Source organism: Oenanthe melanoleuca, chromosome 4 (genome assembly GCF_029582105.1).
Source record: "Oenanthe melanoleuca isolate GR-GAL-2019-014 chromosome 4, OMel1.0, whole genome shotgun sequence".
Classification (NCBI taxonomy): Eukaryota; Metazoa; Chordata; class Aves; order Passeriformes; family Muscicapidae; genus Oenanthe; species Oenanthe melanoleuca.
The window spans coordinates 3,983,948-4,003,944 of record NC_079337.1 but is presented as its reverse complement, the minus strand read 5'-3'; the positions used below and the strand labels follow the sequence as shown (position 1 = coordinate 4,003,944).

General features: G+C 38.5%; 1 protein-coding gene across 2 annotated transcripts in view; it reads left to right on the top strand.

Moving 5' to 3' along the window:
- The window catches only part of PRDM5 (PR/SET domain 5), a 55,203-nt gene extending 50,807 nt beyond the window's left edge, over positions 1-4,396 (top strand). For both annotated transcript variants that reach the window (XM_056489983.1, XM_056489985.1), the window contains exon 16: positions 3,796-4,396. In XM_056489983.1, the coding sequence (XP_056345958.1) occupies positions 3,796-3,960 (165 nt within the window). In that variant the 3' untranslated portion in view covers positions 3,961-4,396. The remainder of the gene's footprint in view (positions 1-3,795) is intronic.
- Positions 4,397-19,997: the final 15,601 nt, after the last annotated feature.

Sequence of the window (19,997 nt, the reverse complement as noted above, 5' to 3'; positions counted from 1 at the left end):
CCAGCTCTCAGTTAAATCCTAGATGGCTCAGAAATTTATATAATCAGTTGCAAAATTAGAATAACAGCTTGGCAGGAAAGTTTCAAGGGTCTGTTAACTGTTCTGGTTTTTAATGGATGATCTGATGTCATTTCATTGAGAATAAAATATATTAATTTCACGAAAAAGTTCAACTGGGATATTTTGCTGATGTCTACAAGTTAGGAGATTGGCTGTATTCTTTTGGGATAATCTCAGCCTGGCTCTGGATTGTACCTTGAGGATTTCTTGAACTCCAAATCATTGTCAATAACATTTTCAGCTTTCAGATTGTTATACTGTTTATCAGCTCTTGGACATCTTGCAATGTAAATGCAGTTTTTCCCACATCGTGGATCCAAGATTCACTGCTCTTGGATTCAGAGTGTGCTTTTGCAGACTGACTTGGTATGGTGGTTCTATTTTATTCGTTTTCCTTGCTTTAATTAAAAATAGTAGCTGTATGAAACTGTATTCCTCTGTTTCATCTTTTCCTTCAGTTTTCCTCATTAATTAAATAGAGCTGTACTTTCCTGAGCCATAACATTTCTAGAACAGCTGTGATCTGTGTCTGGTCCTAGTCCTTGGCTTGAGAATTTTTCAGTGTACCTTCAGTTACTGGTGATATTTTTTGTCCTTCAAGCTTCTGCCTTGTTTCACCAAAATCACTCTTCAGAAGGAGCTTTTTGCTGGCTGCACGATGCCAAAGGCTGCTGATCTTTTGGGGTTTGGACATAACAGCAGTTGCCTCCACTGCTCATTCTTGCAAGCTCAGTCCCCCAAGTGCCCACTGCGGTCTGTTGCATAATGCACACTTGGAGAAGGTAAAAATTGATGTTTTCAATCATTTCTCCTTATTTCACATGGGCTCCTGTTCTGCACATGCTGGAGACGCAGTAAATGTCACCCAGAGCAGCCCATTCCTCCAGAGCTGTCTTGCACATTGCTCAATTCCAGATGTTTATGTACAAGTTACAAGAAAACCAGTAGTGGACAATTACAGAAAAATGTCCCTATGGGGGGCATTTATTGTGGGCTACTCGATTCTAAATTTCCTTTTTACAGTCAAGTATTTTCACCTACAATTTTTTATGCTGCTCAAGATAGCTGTAGGTGCTCTCATTATTTTTCTTAAAATTACTTAAGTGGTAATTTATGACAACAACTTCCCCAAGTTCTTATCTCTGGAATACCACATACCAATTCTTTTAGTATTCTTTTAGTCTGTATTTTTGCTTTAAATAGATTTTTTTTTTTTTTCCAGAGTCAGAAATAAAAATCATGTCGTCTCTTCCTGTCTCATTCACCTCTCTCTCAGGCACATGGTACAGTCATTACAGTGCAGAACTGAGTTACATGTGAAACTAATCCTTGTACTCTGTTTGAGGAAGGTGCTACAGTTTATTTATGTGTCTATTCCTGTGTCTTATCAGTCAGCAAAAGCATTTTCAGACCTTAATGTCTCAAAGCTCTCACATCCCACGCATCATAGTGGAAATTGAATATTCCCATTTTAAGATGGCAATTCTAATACATGTCACCTAAAAAAGTGAAAATAACTGAAATATGGAAATAGAAATGCAATTTTTCATAGCAAATTAGGTGTCTGTCCTCTCCAGACCAGCCTGTTTTTTACTGGAAGGCCAATTGAACTTCAATTTCTCAGAGACAATAGATTATTTTTGGGGGGCAGAAAGGTCAAGTACTGCCTATCCTGGTTTCTTTCTAGTACAGTATTTCCTTCCATTCTGCCTCTGGTTCACCTTACACTTACTTTCAAATGTCAGTCTTTTCTGTCCTCCCTACCTGACCAAAACTTTGATCATTTTGAAGAGATTGATTGGAGCTCAAATGCACATTAGCAAGAGTGGTTGCAAATCTATAAAACATCAGTCTTACTTACAAAATATATGAAGCAAACTGTTAAAAAAAAATCCCCAAAACTTTTCTGCATAAGTGCAGCACAGAATGTGCCATAGCTTTAATAATCTTGTGCAGTCCATGTTCTTTTTGAAGAAGGAAGGTACAGAAGGACACATGATATTGGTTACATAAGCAGAATAAATGAGAAAATGTACTTTGAGACTGTTATAAACTGTTTGTTTTAGAAATGAAGAGGCACATGTGTGCAAGACAGACAGAACACACCCACACATCTTGTATGTGTGTATATCCCTGACTGGCCTTCTGGCTCTCAAGAAACATGGAGTATTTACAAGTGTGTGACACTTCTAACACACTGGGATTTGTAGCTGTGATTAGATAAATGTTATGGGTTCCCTTTGTGTGCTCTATGGAGGAGAAACAGAAATGGTGTTTGGCAAAAGCAGTGCTCAGAGCTGTAATTGAGCTTCAGTAACAGAAGGGTGGCTGTTGCTTGGGTCTCAAAGAGGTTTATTCACTGGGAGAAAAGCTGGAGAGCTGCAGTTGCTGCATGAAGATTTTCAGCATTACATCATGTCATAAAGTCAAAAATGTTCCAGTCTAGCAGTGCACGCAGTGTGGGGAGAAATTATTTTGGGTACAAACTTGCCTCTGGCCATTGCCATTTTATGGTCATTTAATGGTTTTGCCTTAATTGGCGTGAAATGCATGTGCTGGAGGTCAAGATGATCTACTTGGATAGTCAGTTCTTCTTGTTGTGGATTCAAAAGGAATCAGTCATCATTCAGCATTTGCAGTAGTTTGGTGCCAATACAAATTTAAAGCTTCATTTTTCTCAAGAGGGATTTTCCTGGGTTCCTTGAGTTTTTTCCTGCATGAAAGAGATAATTGTCTGCAATGAACATGGAATTTTAAGAGTGCAAGCCTATGGATATTCATTCTTGTATAATTATATGACTCCTGTCTATTTCATTTGTCAAATCAGCAGCTGCTTCATTTTCCTTTTTTCTTCATTTCCCTGTCAAATTCATATTATAATATTTCTTTGCATGGTAGGTGAATGTGACAATATAACTCACAGTTCAGTTGAGTTCTAATTCTGACTTTTTTTTGCTGAACTAGTTCTTTTAACCTTTTGTGTTTTTCATTTTAACTTCAGTACAGAGATTTTTATAAAGTGATGGCTTTAGTATGGCAGAGTTCCTCATGCCTCTGTCCATTTATTCAAATGGCAGAATGAACTGGACTGCTTGGAGTACAGTGGAGGAAGGAAAGCAGCACACCAGATAATAATGAAAAGGAGTTGCACCTTCATTCATGTCTTCCATTTTCTTGGCCAGGCAGAGAGAGGCTGAAACAATGAGGTTTCCTTTTTATTAGTAATTAACCTTTCTTGCAGTCTTCAGAACCTCTTCATTCTCACTCCTCCCTCCTTGTAACTGAGCAATTGGAACTGATTCTTTTGGAAGCTGCAGGTGTCATCCTGGAGGTCAGGAAGGAAATACTTCATTTGAACTGATGGATGCTCACGATGTCTTGTCATAAATTTTGCTGCATCCCAGATAAAACAATAGCTTTACAAAAGCCTGAACAAAGCACCACAATGTTACCAGGACACCTCAAGGTACTGGTAGTTAGAAGATTGAGCCCTTTTTAGACAGCCAGCATCCTTGTGCCTGTGCTACCACTCCTAATATACAACATAAAAAGATGCCAAGCAGAGTAAAAATCTTTCAGGTGCTCTCTGAAGGAATTTTTGTTCCAAAGCCCAGCTCATTTATCAAGTACTGTAGGTATGTGTGGCTGTGGCCTCAGTGATGTAACCTTAGGAGTGTTATACATGCTTGAAATTCTAATGCTTCGCTTGTCTTTGTCTTGTGTGCACTTCCTCAGGTTTGTGACCTGTCCTTCAGCCTGAAGAAGATGCTGATCCGACACAAGCTGACTCACAACCCCAACCGGCCCATGGCAGAGTGCCAGCTCTGCCACAAGAAGTTTACAAGGAATGACTACCTCAAAGTGCACATGGAAAATGTCCATGGAGAAACTGACAGCTAAATACAGCCTCAGTGAGAAGAGTGAATCCAAAGTGTGGTGCATTTGCAGGTGTAGAAACTCCAGACTTTCCACCTGGCCAGTAAGCACAGTCAGGAGAAACAACTGTAATGCCTTCACATGTTATTTTTCCTGATTTTGTCAAAAATATGTTAGTAGGAAAAAAACCCCAAAGACGTTCTGATGTAAAACAGCTTGAAAATAAAAAAAAATTAAAAAAAAAAAAGAAGATAAAAGAACTTTGGAAAAATTTTATCCTCATTCAAACAAAGAAGCTTTAAGCAAACTTCTCTTTGCTAATGACATCCTTAGAAACTTAGATATTAGTAGCAGTGCCTGGAAATCCTAGACACTTACAACCAAACTCTTGGCTGTCTGCAACTGTATTTCTGTATCTAACCTACAAGGCTCCATTAAAATTATTTAATTTGAAACCACACTGAGTTTGTCATCCTAATTGACTGTTGATTGTATCCAGGCTTGTTTTATTCATATCATAATTCTGCATTTTGTTGTAACACAATTTTGTCTCATTTTATTTGCAGCTTTCTCGTTACTGTATGAAACTCATTAACTTGAATTGGTTCTTGAGATGCCAAAATGTGTGGGTAGAGAGCTGTGAAAATCTGTCAACGTTCAGTATTCCTGTATGAGATTGAGGAGGATTTATTTCTTCTGGTTACACGAAACAAGAGTGAAGCAAAAATCCTGAGCAATTTACTTTTAAGTACTGTATTCATACTCATCACTGTGGCTGGCAAGGCAAGTGGAAAGACATCTTAACAGGGTGGCTTGAGCTGTTAGAATTGTTGAGTTGACATGTGTTTGATTTCCTGGTGAATAGCTGGTTCCCACAGTGTTTCTTTCTGCTGAATCAGATGCCCTGGATTTCTTCATACTACTTAAATACCTTTTTCTTTTTTTTCTTTTTTTTTTCATAATTCCATTCATGAGCACTGGGAAAAATACTGCTTGAAAACCAAGTAACAATCAAATTCTTCATGTTATCAGAGTGAGTTGTTTGCTTCAGAAGACTCTTCAAAAGGGTTCCCACGGGCCCTCTTGTACAGCCAGATAACCAAGAAATTCTTATCTACGAGGACAGTAAAACTGTAACTTCAGAGGGTGATTGCATGTGGAATTCCTGAGTTATCAGCAGTTAATATTAAGGCTCTGGCATTAGCAAACTGTTCAGATTCATTTTGGACCTGTCAGTGTTTTGCAAAATGAACTGGGACATCTGTAATAGAGTTCCTGCAGATTTTGGAGAAGTGAAATTATCAAAAATTATCTTGTTTGTGGCAACCTTCTATGTGTGAAAGCATCCTAAGCCTTCACGCCCTATTTGCTTCTGAGAGGTAGGAGAAACTTGGAGACTTTGCCAGTTCCATTCCACAAATCATTTGTTCATAGAAATCAAATATATTCTATGTGTCTAAGACAAATGTATTTGAAATAAGCATTATAAAGTTGAGTAAAGAATATTTCCTTTCCTTGTTTCTAGAGATTTTATTACAATTTTTCAGAACAGTTTATTTCTAGGTCCAGAAAACCTTAATTTAATTGTAGTTACTATAAAAATTATATAATTTTAAGTATTAGATAGCAAAAAAGCAGCTTGTATCATATACTGAGTTGTGTGATGGTTATTTAGCTAGATATTGTTAATTATCTCCAAGGAGAATTAAATTGGTGACTTCTTTTAAATGCCTGGGCTGGGTTACTTTTTTGTTGTTATTTTTTGACATCAGTGAAATGAAGAATTGAGTAATAGGAAAAACAAGATTCCAGTTCTTTGTTTTTCAACCTTTTATATCTTTCCTTCCATTTGGTCAGTACAAACTCAGGCACAAAGAACAGCAGAAGGAAAATAAAACACTAAAAAAAAAAAAAACAAACTAAAAAATGAAACAAAAGAAACAAGAGTGAAGGTTTTCTAAGAAGTTTTTGAGGGACAAGTCTGTTAAAATACAAAGAAGAAAATCCTTCTGGGGAGAAAAAGAGGATAATTTAACATATTTACATATTTTGCATAGGCTTTTTGCCAGAAATCTGTACTGCAAAGTTGCTACATGTTTAGGGTTAATATCTGCTTTTGAGAAAAATACCTAGCTGTGGAAGTCAGTAAGTAGAGAGGAGAATGTCCTTTTGTTTTTTAATTATTTCTAGGTAAGCTACAATATATAAGGATCAATCATTCTGTATGTAATCAGCACCAGCAGTTAAGCAGCTGAAGCTTTGATCTTATTAATGGTAACAGCAGAACAAGGGATTGACAGGATCAGTGAGGGAATTCAGACCTTCCTGAAAGGCAAACACAAGAAGCAAGTGCAGGAGGTTGAAGCCCAGCTCCAGGTGAGCATCTTTTCCATCTTGTCCTCCAGGAACTTTCCCTTTGGGCTAAAATGGCTGCAGACCTGAGCTGCTACAGAGCCAGCACCTGGCTTGGCAGCTCCAGGTCTTTGCTCAGCAAGAGCTGCCCTGTTCTTTCCATGGGGACCTGAATTTCTCCCAGTCAGAGGTAATATGTTTCACATTACTGAATTCATGAACTGTGTAATTGATTTTATATGCAAGGAAGACTTAACAGTATGCTACATTTTTTTATTTGGGCGTAGCTTTCTTAAAAAAAAAAAAAAAAAGCAAACAAAAACAAACAGAGAAGGAAAACAAAGCAAACCAGCAAACCCTTATTCTTTGAATAAAATTTTCCATTGAAAGTGTCCCACTTGATATTACCTGGAAAAATTAGAAGAATGTTCCCTTCACCTGATTTTGAGAAGTGATAAAGTGAAACCTGTTGCTCTAAAGGTAATTGTAAATTTTTTTAGTGTTGTGTTTGTATGTTTGTTCATTAATCATTATTTATTAAAATACTGACTTTTCCATAGTAAGTGGTGCCTTGCAGAATAATATTAAAATCTAGAGATACTCCTCTAAGAGTGTGTAGTCACTGCAGTTTTAAAAGGTTGTGAGGAGGAGCTCAATGTGCTGCTGTCAGGGTGTGATTAGGGTACCGTAAAATGTTTTCAGTTCAGTTACGTACTTATTGCATTCAAGTGTTGGGATTTTTTTCACAGTGAGATTTGAAATCTGCTTATTTGGGTTTTTTAGGCAAGTGTGAGCTCAGAATACAACGGCCCTTAGAGCTGTGTTCTTCAGCATGAATTCTGACAGCTGTATGTTCTGTGGTACATCAAGAAGATGGGATAAGTTGAAGTAATTTAAGTCACAGCTGAAAAGTCATCACACATAAAGTTTCCTTGACCTAGAAAATTACTCATTGGACATTTCAGCCTGGGATAGAAATTCTTTTATATAATAATCACTGCCTATTTAGTCCCTTTTCTCTCCTGTCCCCTTCTCTTTGTAAGCTGTTCCTGACTGTGCAATGCTGTGGGCAGGGGCAGGACTGAGCTGGCAGAGCTCAGTGTTTGCAAAGTGTTTGCTGCTCACTTTCCCTGAGCTCTGTTTGTTATGCTCAAGTAGCAATGTCTTGGAGTTGGCTAACATCAGCTGCCTCTCACATTACAGCAGCAGTGGGATCAGAGCTGGCCATGATATCCAAGCTGTCATCACCCTCCAGTGGTGGGGGAAACACCTGAGTCACAAGTGCAGGAGAGACTTGATGGTCCATTGGTCTCCATGGACTCCAGCTGAGGTAGGCAGGAAAATATTCCTGGATCTCCATCACTGCACATGTCCTGGGCCTGGTACATCAGAAAAATCTAGGTAGTAAGATGGAGAAATAAAAACAAAGCTGCTTAGAGTTTGACTCCTGGTGTTACTGTGTAAAACCAGGAGGTCTTTCCAACAACTAGCCCAAGGAAACTCTGATTTAGGAATTATTATTCAATTTAAGAAAGAGAAAAATATAAGAGTTGCCACCTAGGTTTTTGAAATGGTGTGATCCCACAAGGCTTTCACAAAAAAGGTATGCAAGCATACGCATAAAGTGTTATATAGGCCAGATATATAAAAGACTAGAATGGAAAGGTGAGATCACAGTTTCATAGGGCTCTGGAAGTCTGATTGTGTGTGTGCTCCTGGATATTAGTAGAGTCTAGCTGAATTTTGGAATTTGACTCCATTGTGTCTAGGTTTTTGCTAGCAGGATGTCCTGATGAGCAGGAGCTTGGTTCTGCACAAATACAGCCAGAAGATGTCCTAGTTTAAGTTCGATATTTTGCTCAAAAAATTTAGAGCAACAATGAGACAAAATTGCAACCTTTTATTATTAAGTTATGTTGGTTGTATATAAATTTCCCATAAGCCATCTTGCATCACAAAACATCATATGATCAGCTGTACTTCAAATACCATTGGTATGTGTTCATAGCCTTTCTGTTTTAAATCTCTGAAGCAATGGAAGTGTCTCAGCATGTTTGTACAGCAGCAGCATCAGGGAGATGTAGCACACAGTGAACTGGGAATAACTGGTTGTCAGTTTTCTAATTCTATTTGTTGCATGGTTGTTCTTGGCTGAGCAATAATCAAAGAGAGGTTGTTTTCATTTATGTTTTTCTTTCAGCAAAAAGGAACCAATAATAAAAGTTGTTTTGGGTTTGTGGTTTCAGGGGGTTTTTTTTTTTCATATCCTTGTACAGGGAAAAGGCTATAAGCCCTTAAATCCACAAGTTCATTTCCAGTTTACCAGCTGTTCAAACAAAACTGAGATGAAGAGCCACAACAGGTAAGGTTGCTGCTGGAGGAGAGACCTCCACTGCAGCATTACCCAGGTTAACTCTTTGGTACTAGTGTTGTGATCATTCTCTGTGTCATGCCTCAGATTTTAAAATATTCTTTAACCAACTTGATCTGCCAAATTCAAGATAAATCATAAATCTACTTTGCAAGACAAAGTCCTGTCAAAAAAATGACATCTTGTTCTAAATGTTTTAAAATATTCAAGTCCTTTTGTCTGGCATGTTCAGACCTTTTAACATAGGTTATACTGTGATAAAATTTGGAGGGTTTGGTCACTACGTTACCTTCTGCATCTGTGTGCAATTTGTTCTGTTCTGCACAGTTTCAATAGTAGGTAAAGGGAAAAATGAAAAAAGCTGTGAAATCAATGATTTGAGCTTTGCTTGTTTGTTTTCCCCATTCTAAACATCAGGCTGTAGAAAGCCACTCCAAAACTGGATATGACTCAGTCAATCACTGTAGGGGTGACAAATGGGTTAAAATTTAGCTGTCCTCAATCAGAGGGACAAACTGTAATTGGTATGTAAGTTTATTGATTTTTTTTTAAAACTTAGACAATTAGAAGCCCATTAGAAGTAAAAGAAAAAAATAATTATGGTTTTCCCTGGTATAAATTAGTCCATTTGCTTTATACCAGAATGTTATCTTCCTGCTGTATATTTCAGTGGCACTAGGAATTATTTATCCTTTCAGCTGCAATTGTCTAATTCATCTTTTTTGAATTAACAAGTCTTACAAAGAATCGTCCAACTTAGATTTCAGGCTAACAGCTACCAGCCATGTGATTGCTCGGTGTGGATGGTGAACCAGATTGTATTTTCTGAGTTGTATTAAATGTTACAAGGCAAGATTTTTCCAGAAATAGAAACTTAATAGTCAGCTTTGGAGTCCTTAGTTATGATTGTAAATTGCTACTCTTGAGCATAGTATTGATCATGTGTCAAGTTCTTGGTCAGGTGAATAAATTTATTAAACATAAAAAAGTCCAACCACACGTGTGTTCTGTCCTAGCAGACTTATTTCATAATTTCTGGTAACTTCCCTTATGAATATAAAGACCCAGTTAGTAGCTAATCCTGTAATTACAAATTTCCCATGATTAACTGTGCTGTTTCCTAAATTAGAATCTGACAAAGTCTGCTCAGGATATGGGCTACTGTCATGTTGTCCATGTTAGCCACAGTTCACCTCTCTGTCAGTAGAGGAAAAACACATAAATGTTTTGCTTTGAAGGGCATTTTTAGAAATATAAAAACAACTTCTGGATGCGCTTACTCTGAAAGAATCTGGAGCTGAGTATTTGCTGTGCACTCAAAGTGGTTGTGGCATTTGCATTTGCTTTTTCTCAAAGCAGATCCTGGCTGGATAAACTGCTTTCCCCATCTCTTTTTCTGCTTGGTGTTTCTCATGCCATGTTTTGAGAAGCCCCAGACATAAAAAACAATATTTTCTAGAAACCAAGCAAATAGATCACAGATGAATCCTTGGGCCTGTGTTTCACTTCAGACTTACCTTAGGTGAATCCACAGCTGCTGTAGATTTTGGCAATACATCCTCTGAGAAAATGACAAATGTTTTCTTGTTCTCATCTTGTACTTGCTTAACTTTGCTTTGGGAAGTTGATTTATACTCATGTAGGGAGAAGAAATTATTACAGTAAATACATGTGCCAGAGTGTGGTTATGGAGTTCACTGTTTACAGTAGGGACAAGCAGTATATTAAAGTTAAAAAGTTTACATGTGTAGAATGCATGCACATACACAGATCAAAACATGTACATTGTAGGGAAGAGTTGCTGTGAATGTGAATTAATTTTTAATAATGACTGAAGAAGGCAAATAATTTGATCATTATAATTATCTGTGGAACCAAAGCTGGTTTCAGAACAAATGAAGAATTGCCTGAAGCTGGTTAATAGGATTCATATTTTCAGCGTATGGCAAGGTTATGCTTTTAAGTAAAGGCAGTCAGGAGTCTAAATGCATTGTTAATAAATTCCCCCTATCAAGTGGTCAAATTCTTCTTAAACCACTGAACCAAGACAAACCAAAGTACACTTTCAGAACAGCAGGAAGGTTTTGAGGCTTCTTTTGATCTGCTGTCTTTGTGTGTCTTCAGTTTACCTCTATGTCTGCCCTCTTGTGGATTTTAAATGCATTAAATTCAGTAGATTTAAATTATCCAGATTTTAAGACTACAGGTCATTGTGATGATCTGGTGACTAATTTGCATTATCTAGAACAGAAACAGGTGTATGTGTTCTAGGGTTCTGCATTTCTTCTGAACACATTATTTGACTAAAAGAATTGTTCTGCCTGCTCTCTGGTTTGGGAAGTTCTTTTGTTCTGTTTTTGAACCATATTTGTAAAGCTGTCATTTCTCACTCCTACTGTCAAACAATTGCTCTTCAAATCTGTCTCAGGGAACCATGAATTGATTCAAAATACCACTGATGTGTATATATATATATATTCAAAGCTTTGGAATTTTTTTCTAATGCCATAAAGTAGACAGATGAGAGCCTTCTACAACATAACACTTTTCAAATCCCACCTATAATTCCTATCTAAAATATTGCTGTGGGTACAGTAGTAGTAAATTGCGTTATAGCCAGAGGCCAGGGATCACTGCTGTGCTGAATGCATCCAGGAGGATTAGTGCAAGTGAGCCTGCAAGGTAGAATTTAATAAATAATGCAGAATGATGTTAATGTTTTTAAGCCAATGCAGCTTTGAATTTTGCTACAGAAATAGGAGGAAGAGGTGTTTGATGTTCGTAGTGTGCAACAGAGAAACTCAGCTAATGTAAAATGAATGACCTATCAGACAGTATCATTGTGTCAACACAAAATATTTTAGAGAGCCTTTTAGGTTATTTCTTATAAAGCATAACAGTCAAAGGACAAGAAGGGAGAAATGTACACTATGGGGCCAAAGTCAGGAATTGAAAAATAAGTGGGAAAAGTGAATTTTTGAGCAGAAATTGGAAATAGTTTCTGGTTTCCTCTCACTGTCCAAGGTCCTGATAGCACCTGAGAGACAGAGACAAGGTCTGCACCACAAAGGTGGGGACCTGCCTTCTGGGACCAGTAAATCCCAGATCAAAGGCAGATCTCACAGGCAGGTTTTGTTTTGTTCTGCACAACAGCATGGGATGAGGAGCTGTCAGAGCCTTTCCTCCTGACTGTGCTGATACTGTGATAACCACCATGGTGACTAGGGCCATCACTGAAGCAGAGCCAGCTGCATTTTGGCATGAATGTTCTCCTTTATTAACGTTATTATTCTGTCATTACATTTGAATGCTTTGCGTGATGTTCCAGAATCTTTTTCCCCCATTTAATTTTGAGAAAGTAAAAATATTCCACGTGTATGAAAATTCATTTCTGGATGGTTGCTGAGCTTTAGTCATATGCTACCTCATGTAGATGTGCTTCATAATCTCTGTGATTTTGTTGGTTTTTTTCTGTGTTCACTTGGATGTTGCAGTATTGCAGCAAAGGCTTTAGAGGTCACTTTGGTGAAGGTGGTGCTGTTACAAATAGTGAAACAACACAGAAACTGAGAGAGATAAAGGCATTGAAGTGAATTTATGCAATTCTTTGGCAGAGATCACATAGACCACAACTCCAGGACCCAGGAAAATTCTGTTATCATGCTGTAACATATATTGAAATCAAATTTCAAAGGACATTCATCTCTACACATGAAAATGATCACATAAATGGAATTTTAATAATTAAGCCTTTGTTTTAGTTATAACCATAAGTTTGTTTGTTACCCAATACTGTCCTGCTGTTCTGTGCTCTAGAATGTGTATGGAATTATTTATTCCCTACCTAGCACATAAATATGTGTATGTGTTTGCTAAGACTCCAAGGAAACATTTAAATACATGTTGCACTTCTGTGGAAGTCCATAGAATGCACGTGTTTTTTAGAAAATAAGGCAGAGGCATTCAAATGCCTTGCCAAATAAGAAAGTAAGAATGTGAGAAGTTTAAGGCCATTTTTTGTGTCCTTGCTAAATAACAACTTATTTTGTAAATATATTGGGGTTTTATTAAAGTGCTACTTGTTCAGAATTAGTGATAAAACCTTTTCCACATATTTTAATACTGACAACAAATTCCCTTATTCTGCCAACATGACATTCCCATTTTGCTGAAGAAAACATTGCCTGTTGCTGTTTTTTGCATCTCAGCTTTCAGTTCTACTAAATCTTTCAGTCACTTCTCTTTACATCTCTGTTTTCAGCACATTTAGGTAATCTGTAGGGTTTTAAGTTTTTTTAGCTTGGGTCCATTGTGAGACATTAATACAGCCTTGACAAGCTCTGTGGTGTGGAACTCCAGCACCAGTAAGAACAGATGGGGGAGCAGAGCCGTGTCTGACGTAAGGCACGCAGAAATGTGGATCTTGCCAATTAATCACTGCACACTGCTGACAAATAAGTGACAGTAATTGATGCAGCCCTTTGAGAGACAATCTGGAACTACTGCAGCCTGGGAAAGCTCATTCATTTCTTTTCCTTTCCTGAGTTAGTGGTGAATAACTGCCCTTCCTTAATTGCTGCCCAGCGTTGCTTTATAGGGTGACAGTGTCAGTGACAAGCCAGGAAGTCAGAGTCTCGTTTGAGCATTATCTGGCTAAGTCTTGTCTGCCTTCTGCTTCTGCAACTATTGATGTTTTCTTTTCAGTATACTGGCTGCCAAAGGGCTTATGCACATACACCTAAAGTGCACTTGAGTACTTAAAGGTGTTCTGTTAGGATTTCTGTTTGACAGTCTCATTATCAAAATGTTTTCATTATTTATGTTACACTTCTAGGCTGGAGTGTCAGGGTTTCTGAGATGCCCAGTAGATTCCAGCAATAAAATCTGTGCACTCCGACTAGATCTGATTTGCACTCCATGCTTTGTTTTAGCTGAATTTATCTGACTTAGAGGAAAGCCAGAAAGTCTTATGGCTGTAAGAAAATGTGTAACTGTTTTAACAGGCAGTGTGCCAGACCAAGGCAACATATATTCAAACCACTGTCTGCTTCTAAGGTCCTGCTTGCAGAGTATTCCTGTTCTTGACAGCAGGGCGGGAAGTCCAAGCTCAGTCCAGAATACCAGAACAAAGAGAGATTTCTGCTGATTTTTCTCTACAATAGGCAGTGGCTGGTTCTATCACATTGAGCAAACTTTTCTTCTAGAACAATTGCCTGCCTCGGTTATTGCTGGAGTGAGGCCAAAATATTTCACTTTGGTGCAATAATATTGTTACAGCAAAAAGAGCTGCTGAGCAGAACCTGCTAGGACTGTCACATTCGTGGGTGGGGCCACCTCCCACCCAGTTGTGATTTAAATCTGCTGCCGTTTGCTTGTAATTATCAGGCTGATTCAGATAGTGTTCACATCCCTGTTACTCCTGAAGAAATCATCTTGACTGTTTCCTTGTCTTGCTTTCTCAGCTCTCCACTGCTGCAGAAGAACAGATGTCCCCGTCTGAGAAAAGGAGGAGGTGAATTGCTCCCACTTTCTGGACTGGGGAGCTGAAGCACAAGGCAGCTAATTGCCCTTTTTGCTAATAACCCAAACATTGGCATCTTGCGTTGAGTGAAAAAGGAGCTCCAGGAACTTAGGGTCTCTGTGAGCCAAGCTGGTTACGTCTGATTTACCCAAACCTTTGTAGGGATCCAGTGGCAGAACAGAATAGATAACTAAGTGTAGAAGTGAGGAGGGGAAGAGAGAAGAGCTGCTAATGGATCCTCTGTTTCCTTTCACTAGAATCCCTTGCAGTGGCTCTGGCACTTTAGATCTTCCTAGCCAAGAGCTGCACTTCCTCTGTGATCACAAATGACAGATTTTTGTCATACTTTCATTTAGCCATATTTGCTTTCTGAACACAAATTTCCCTCTTTGGAGGAGGTTGAATTGTTTCCTCACAGCTTTCTTGTTGCTGTGGTGTTGCTGCAATAACTGGTGAGAGTGTGCTAGCAGCAGACTGCAAGAATATTATTGTTCTCTAGCAGAAATAGTTAAAATGTGGGGCTTTGCAGGGTAGGGTGTGGAAACTGAAAAGAGAATATCTCAGAGTCTAGGTGTATGGCAAATGAGATGCACAATGAGCTCATATTTTCATCTAAGTTGGGGTTTTTTTTCATGTGAAGTAGAGGAAAATGAAATTTTAGCTGTTGAAAAAGTCCTGGCAAATGTCAGAATTCCTTGGAATATTTTACCATTGTGTTCTCAATTCCACTGAATCTTTTATTTTAGTAGAATTCTTGGAGTAGATTAGGTATGATATAAAATCTGTTTTCTCTCTTAGCTTTTTTCCCCTCTTTGCCTTTTCCCTTCAGGTTATTGTTGCTGTTTCATGTCACCTTCTCAGCCCTTCCTTTCCTGGCCATCTTTTCTATGTGTTTAGATCTTTCTCCAAGAAATCTGGAAAGATGCATTCATCTACTTGCAGAAGAACAAATGTGCAAAATGAGTGGTTATTCCCTGCTGATTTCACAACTTGAACCAATACTTTTCCCAGTGTTTCCACAGCCTTTCTCCAGAGTCACCTGCCAGATCTCGATCCCTGCTTGAGCTCTCACTGCAGTGGCTGTTCACTGCTGTGGATTTCTAGGATAAAATGTGACCTAGTAAAATGTGTCTGCAAGTTGTAGAAGCAGCGACAACTGAGATTTCCTCTTTTTCTGGTAGAGTTCATTAACTGTGTGGCTTTTTTAATCACCAGGCACTCACCCAAAAGTAGCCTGTACATTGTTGGAGTGTCCTTACTGGTAGGAAGCATGACCTGCTCTCTGATACTGGGCCATCCAAAAGAATGTAGTAAATTTTAATGTGATTGTAACTTAGCCAGCATTTACATAAAAGACAACAATGATCTTCTTGTTATGGAGATCATTAATGAAACATCAGCACTGGTCTGCAAATGTGCTACCATGTTGTGATCCAGCTGAAAAAACAGCCTTGTGTAACTTGAGTATGTTGCATAACACAGGAAGAGGAAAAACAAACTAAATTTTCAGTGGCTGTTTACATTTTAACTAGATCCCAGTGAAAAGTCTACAGTGAGTAGCTTTTTGAGTAATTTAGCTTCTGTGTGCTGGAATATCTGGGAGGCCGAATGTATTTTTTCTTTCCTGTTCAGGGCTGATATTTGTGGTTGCATTTCTCAGTGTGTTAATCTGACGTTGGAAATCCAGACAACACTGAGTTCCACATAAGTCATGTGGCACCATTTTTTGCTTCTGAGTGGAGAATGGGATGAGTGCTCTGCTTTGGGTCTTGTGGGTGATTCAAAATCCATCTTTCTTGTGCAGTCAGGCATGTAACTTGGACATTTGCTTACCAATTGGCATCTAGAAAGATAAAAGCAGTAAGTCACATCTTGTGATGGGTAAACTCATGGGAGTATAATATACTTGCTTGATATTTTTTATCAAACTGTAGTTTCAATTGCCAGTACAGTGTTCTTCAATTTTATCTCAGTGTAGAAAGGCAAAAGTTGCAAAACTCAGCAAATTTTCAGGAGGACGCAGCCAGTCAGGAAACTCTGCAGCTATTTCTTAAAAGTTCTGCCATTTTCAGGTGTTAAATTCCCTGAGGATTGTGAGTGATCTGATCCAAGTCTGAAATATTTGGTAACAGTTTTAAAAGTCCTCTGCTGCTCTTTGTAAACTGAGATTTCTTGAGGAAGTTTATCTTGTTAGAAAGTTTTTGAAGGAAATTGCATCCTTGTAAAAACTGAATTTAGAAAACTGAACCACTAAATGAAACTCTCAGCTCTTTCTATGGATGGTGTGCAAAGTAACATATGCATGGAATTCAAGAGACTTATGTTGACTTTTTATTAGCAGGAGATCTGTTTCTGTGACCCTGCAGAAGGGACACAGACATTGCTGACCCAAAAAAGATTGCTCAGTATCACGCAGCAGATTGATATTGCCCTACATGTGAATTATTGATGGATGGAACAGCCACACTGTGATTTGTATTTTATGTTATTAGCTGAAAAGGAAGGGAGGGTGGTGTGCTGGCTTGTTTCAGTAAATAGTGTGCAGATGGAAACTTTAAATTTCTTATGAACTGAACAGAATTGCAGCGCACGCACTTATTACAGTTTCTTGTGTTATCATTAAAATTAATGGCCATATCATCTTCAGTGGGTGAGAGAGAGGTGCAGAGGATCTGAATCCTTTGAGCTGTGGCTTGGCCTTGGGTGTTTTGTGCCAGCAGGACCTCAGGGTAGGTGGTGAGAAAGCACTTGGCAATGAATATAACTGCTGTATACCACTGGGCTAAAGCAGCACTCTCAGCCTGTAATATCTGCTCAAATAAACTATGTAGTATTAAACTTGCATTAAGTGTTGTGGCTTATGTGATCAAGAGAGCTCTCCTACCTCTCCCATCCATGTCCCCTAAGCCACAGATGCAGCAGTGGCTTTTCAATTGACTGAGGATACCACATAATTAATGGTTGCCTGGAGATTATTATTTGGATTTGGTTTAATTTAGGATTTGGCTATGTTTTTGTAATTATTTTTTCCTTTATTTTATTTTATTTTCCCCATATGAGAATAATCTGCTTTTGATATATATTGTTACCCTTAGATTTAAAATATGTGACAATATGCAAACTGTATTTCAAATGGTGCAGTACTGGCCAGTTTCCAGCCTGGGTTAGATTTATAGGATAACAGTATATTGTATTGTTCTGTGTCAGATTCTTGGAGTGACACAACACTTAGTTAATTTTCACACCACCACCACCACCCATCTTTCTATATATAAAACAAATGTTACAAAACTCAGCAAATAGGTGAAAGCTGGATGCTTTTTTTAAAGGGCTGATTGTTTCAGGGAAGATACTTGATCTAGAGATTTGCTGAGATTGACCCTGAGTGTGTGTGTTCCATTATCTTAATTTGTCTTCTACGTTTCAGTAAAGCCTGGAGGTCCTTGGCAGCTGAGCTGAGGGCTGTACACACATAGTAAGACAAGTTGTCTCTGCAGTTCAGGAAGAGAGAACCAAGAGTTGGAAACCAAGAACAATTGTATAAAGCACAGCATGTGCTTGGTGAAGGTACATTTTCTGGTGTTTTTTTTTTTTTTTTTATTACTTTTAAAACATACACATTAGGTGGACTGAGCTTTGCTCTCTGGTTGTCCTGTTTTGCAGAGCAATGTCTGGAATAAAAAAAGTTGTTTTGGTTTGGGATGTGCCACTCTGAGGAGAGAGGGAGGCAGGCAGGTGCATCACTTCCTTTAAAGTGTGTTGTGTAGTTGTCTATCCCTGGAAAAGCTGATTTTTTTCAAGGCTCTGAATCCCAAAGTGGCAAAGGAAGGACCCCTGGGTTTCTTGATGAACCTCTGCTTCTGACATTTACAGCCAAGATTGTCTTAACAATCAGATGGGATAATTCTCAGGTTAAAAAGAGACATTGGTTTTGTGCTGCACTTTCTGTTTTATTTGATTTTTGTCTGCTCCTCAGTTCATTCTCCTTAGAGTTTTTTGTTTCCAAATTGGAACAGTAAAACAAAATATTAAATGATTGCTACAGTGGGAAGTAACACATTAGAAATCTAAAACAAAAAAGGCAGCATGGTTTGTTTATCCTCTAATAAAAGATAGTTTTTTCCTTAAAATACAAAAAAATCTTGTTTTTAGACTGCTAAATATCCCTAAATCCTGAAGAGTTCAATGGGAATACTTTGGAAACAGCTATGATCTAGAACTCTGAATAATTTACTGTGGCTGCTTGATTCTGTGATCTATCAAAGCCACACTACAGTAATTGAAACTGAAGCTGCTCAGCCACTGGAACTGCATAAGACAATAGGGGTCAATGTATTTCAACAGAGAAAAAGGTTTGATCAAAGTTCTGTGCGTTATCAGAAGTAATTCCCTCTTGTAACTGGAGGCTTCCTGCTGATACACATGTTTTTAACAGATACCAAAGCCTATTTTCTATTATTTTTGCGGGGAGGATGTTCAACAGCCCATCCTTTAGTAGAAGTAAGTTCAAAGAAATGTTGAGCAAATGTCGCTAATCCTTTTGAGTTAGTGGTGCAAGTTCATGAGGTCACTTGTTACAGTGAGGTAATACTCAGAAAGCCGCTAACAACTGAACATGTGTTGCATGTAAAGCCAGGAGCAAAGTAAACTGGAACCCTGACATGAGACTGAGCAGTGTGTATTCTGCATCCACATCAAAGCTTTCACATGCCTTCCACCCGGACAAGGGCATGGAACTGGTGATGTCTCTCTTTTTCTGGCTTCAGGCTCTTGGAATCCACATACTCAACTTGAGCCTCTGGAAGTGGGTCTGGACGTGAGGAGATTTAGCATTAATGGCACTATTGCAAATAACTGGGTGTACTTTACTTTCTTGTTTACTTCCTTTATCAGATTTATTATATTTGTGCATGTGGTGATAGACATTTAATGAAATAAAATGCACGAAGTCATTCTACATTAGCTAACACTATTAGAAATCTGCATACTCTGAGTTTGTCATCTCTTCTCTTGAAGTAAGCAGAATTCCTACCCTTTGAGCCTTGCTGCTTGATGACATTCACCCCTCTGCATGTGCTGCTTGGGTTTCTTTATAGGCCTGTACTCAAAGTCAGGACAAAAGTAACTGGAAAAGGAGTGCAAAGACCTCTGAGTTTGCTCTGGCTTGGAACAGCCATAATGTGCAACTCAGTGTTGTGTAGATAAACCAGCACTGATCCTTGGAGCAGCAGAGCCCAGCTCTTGGCCTGAGTTAGCAATCCCACTGCTCTGACCTTAGACTGGGAAAAGGCTGTGCAGTAACAACTGCTGTGATTTTCAGATTTGAAGGTAATTCAGTGCATCATCACTTTGGGTGTTTGCTTTGGAGTCCATTCTGGAACATAAATCCCAGAGGGATTTCCTTGGAGGGGGGACAAAACATTATCCTCTCCTGAAATGAAAAGAGATTCCATTGACTGTGGGATAGCTCCTGTTGTCCGAGTGCCAGTGCAGCACGGAATGGCTGATTCATTGCTTGCCTGTGCTGGATGTAACTATTTTGTACTGCTGCAAAATGAGTGTAAAACCCATGGCTTACACTGGGAGGTGTTTAATTGCACCTCACTGCTGTATTTATGGCTCTGTCTAAGTTCCTGAGTTTAGTGGAACTTCCACTGCAAAGCAGCAATGGAAAACTTTTAGGAATTTATGGCATATAGGCATGTAATGTCTGTTTTCTCTGATGCAACTGGCAGTTTAACTGAGGACCTTTGGACAATATTGTTTGCAATTTGATTTATTTTGACTATCAGCCATGGTGAGTTCTTAGAAAATTGT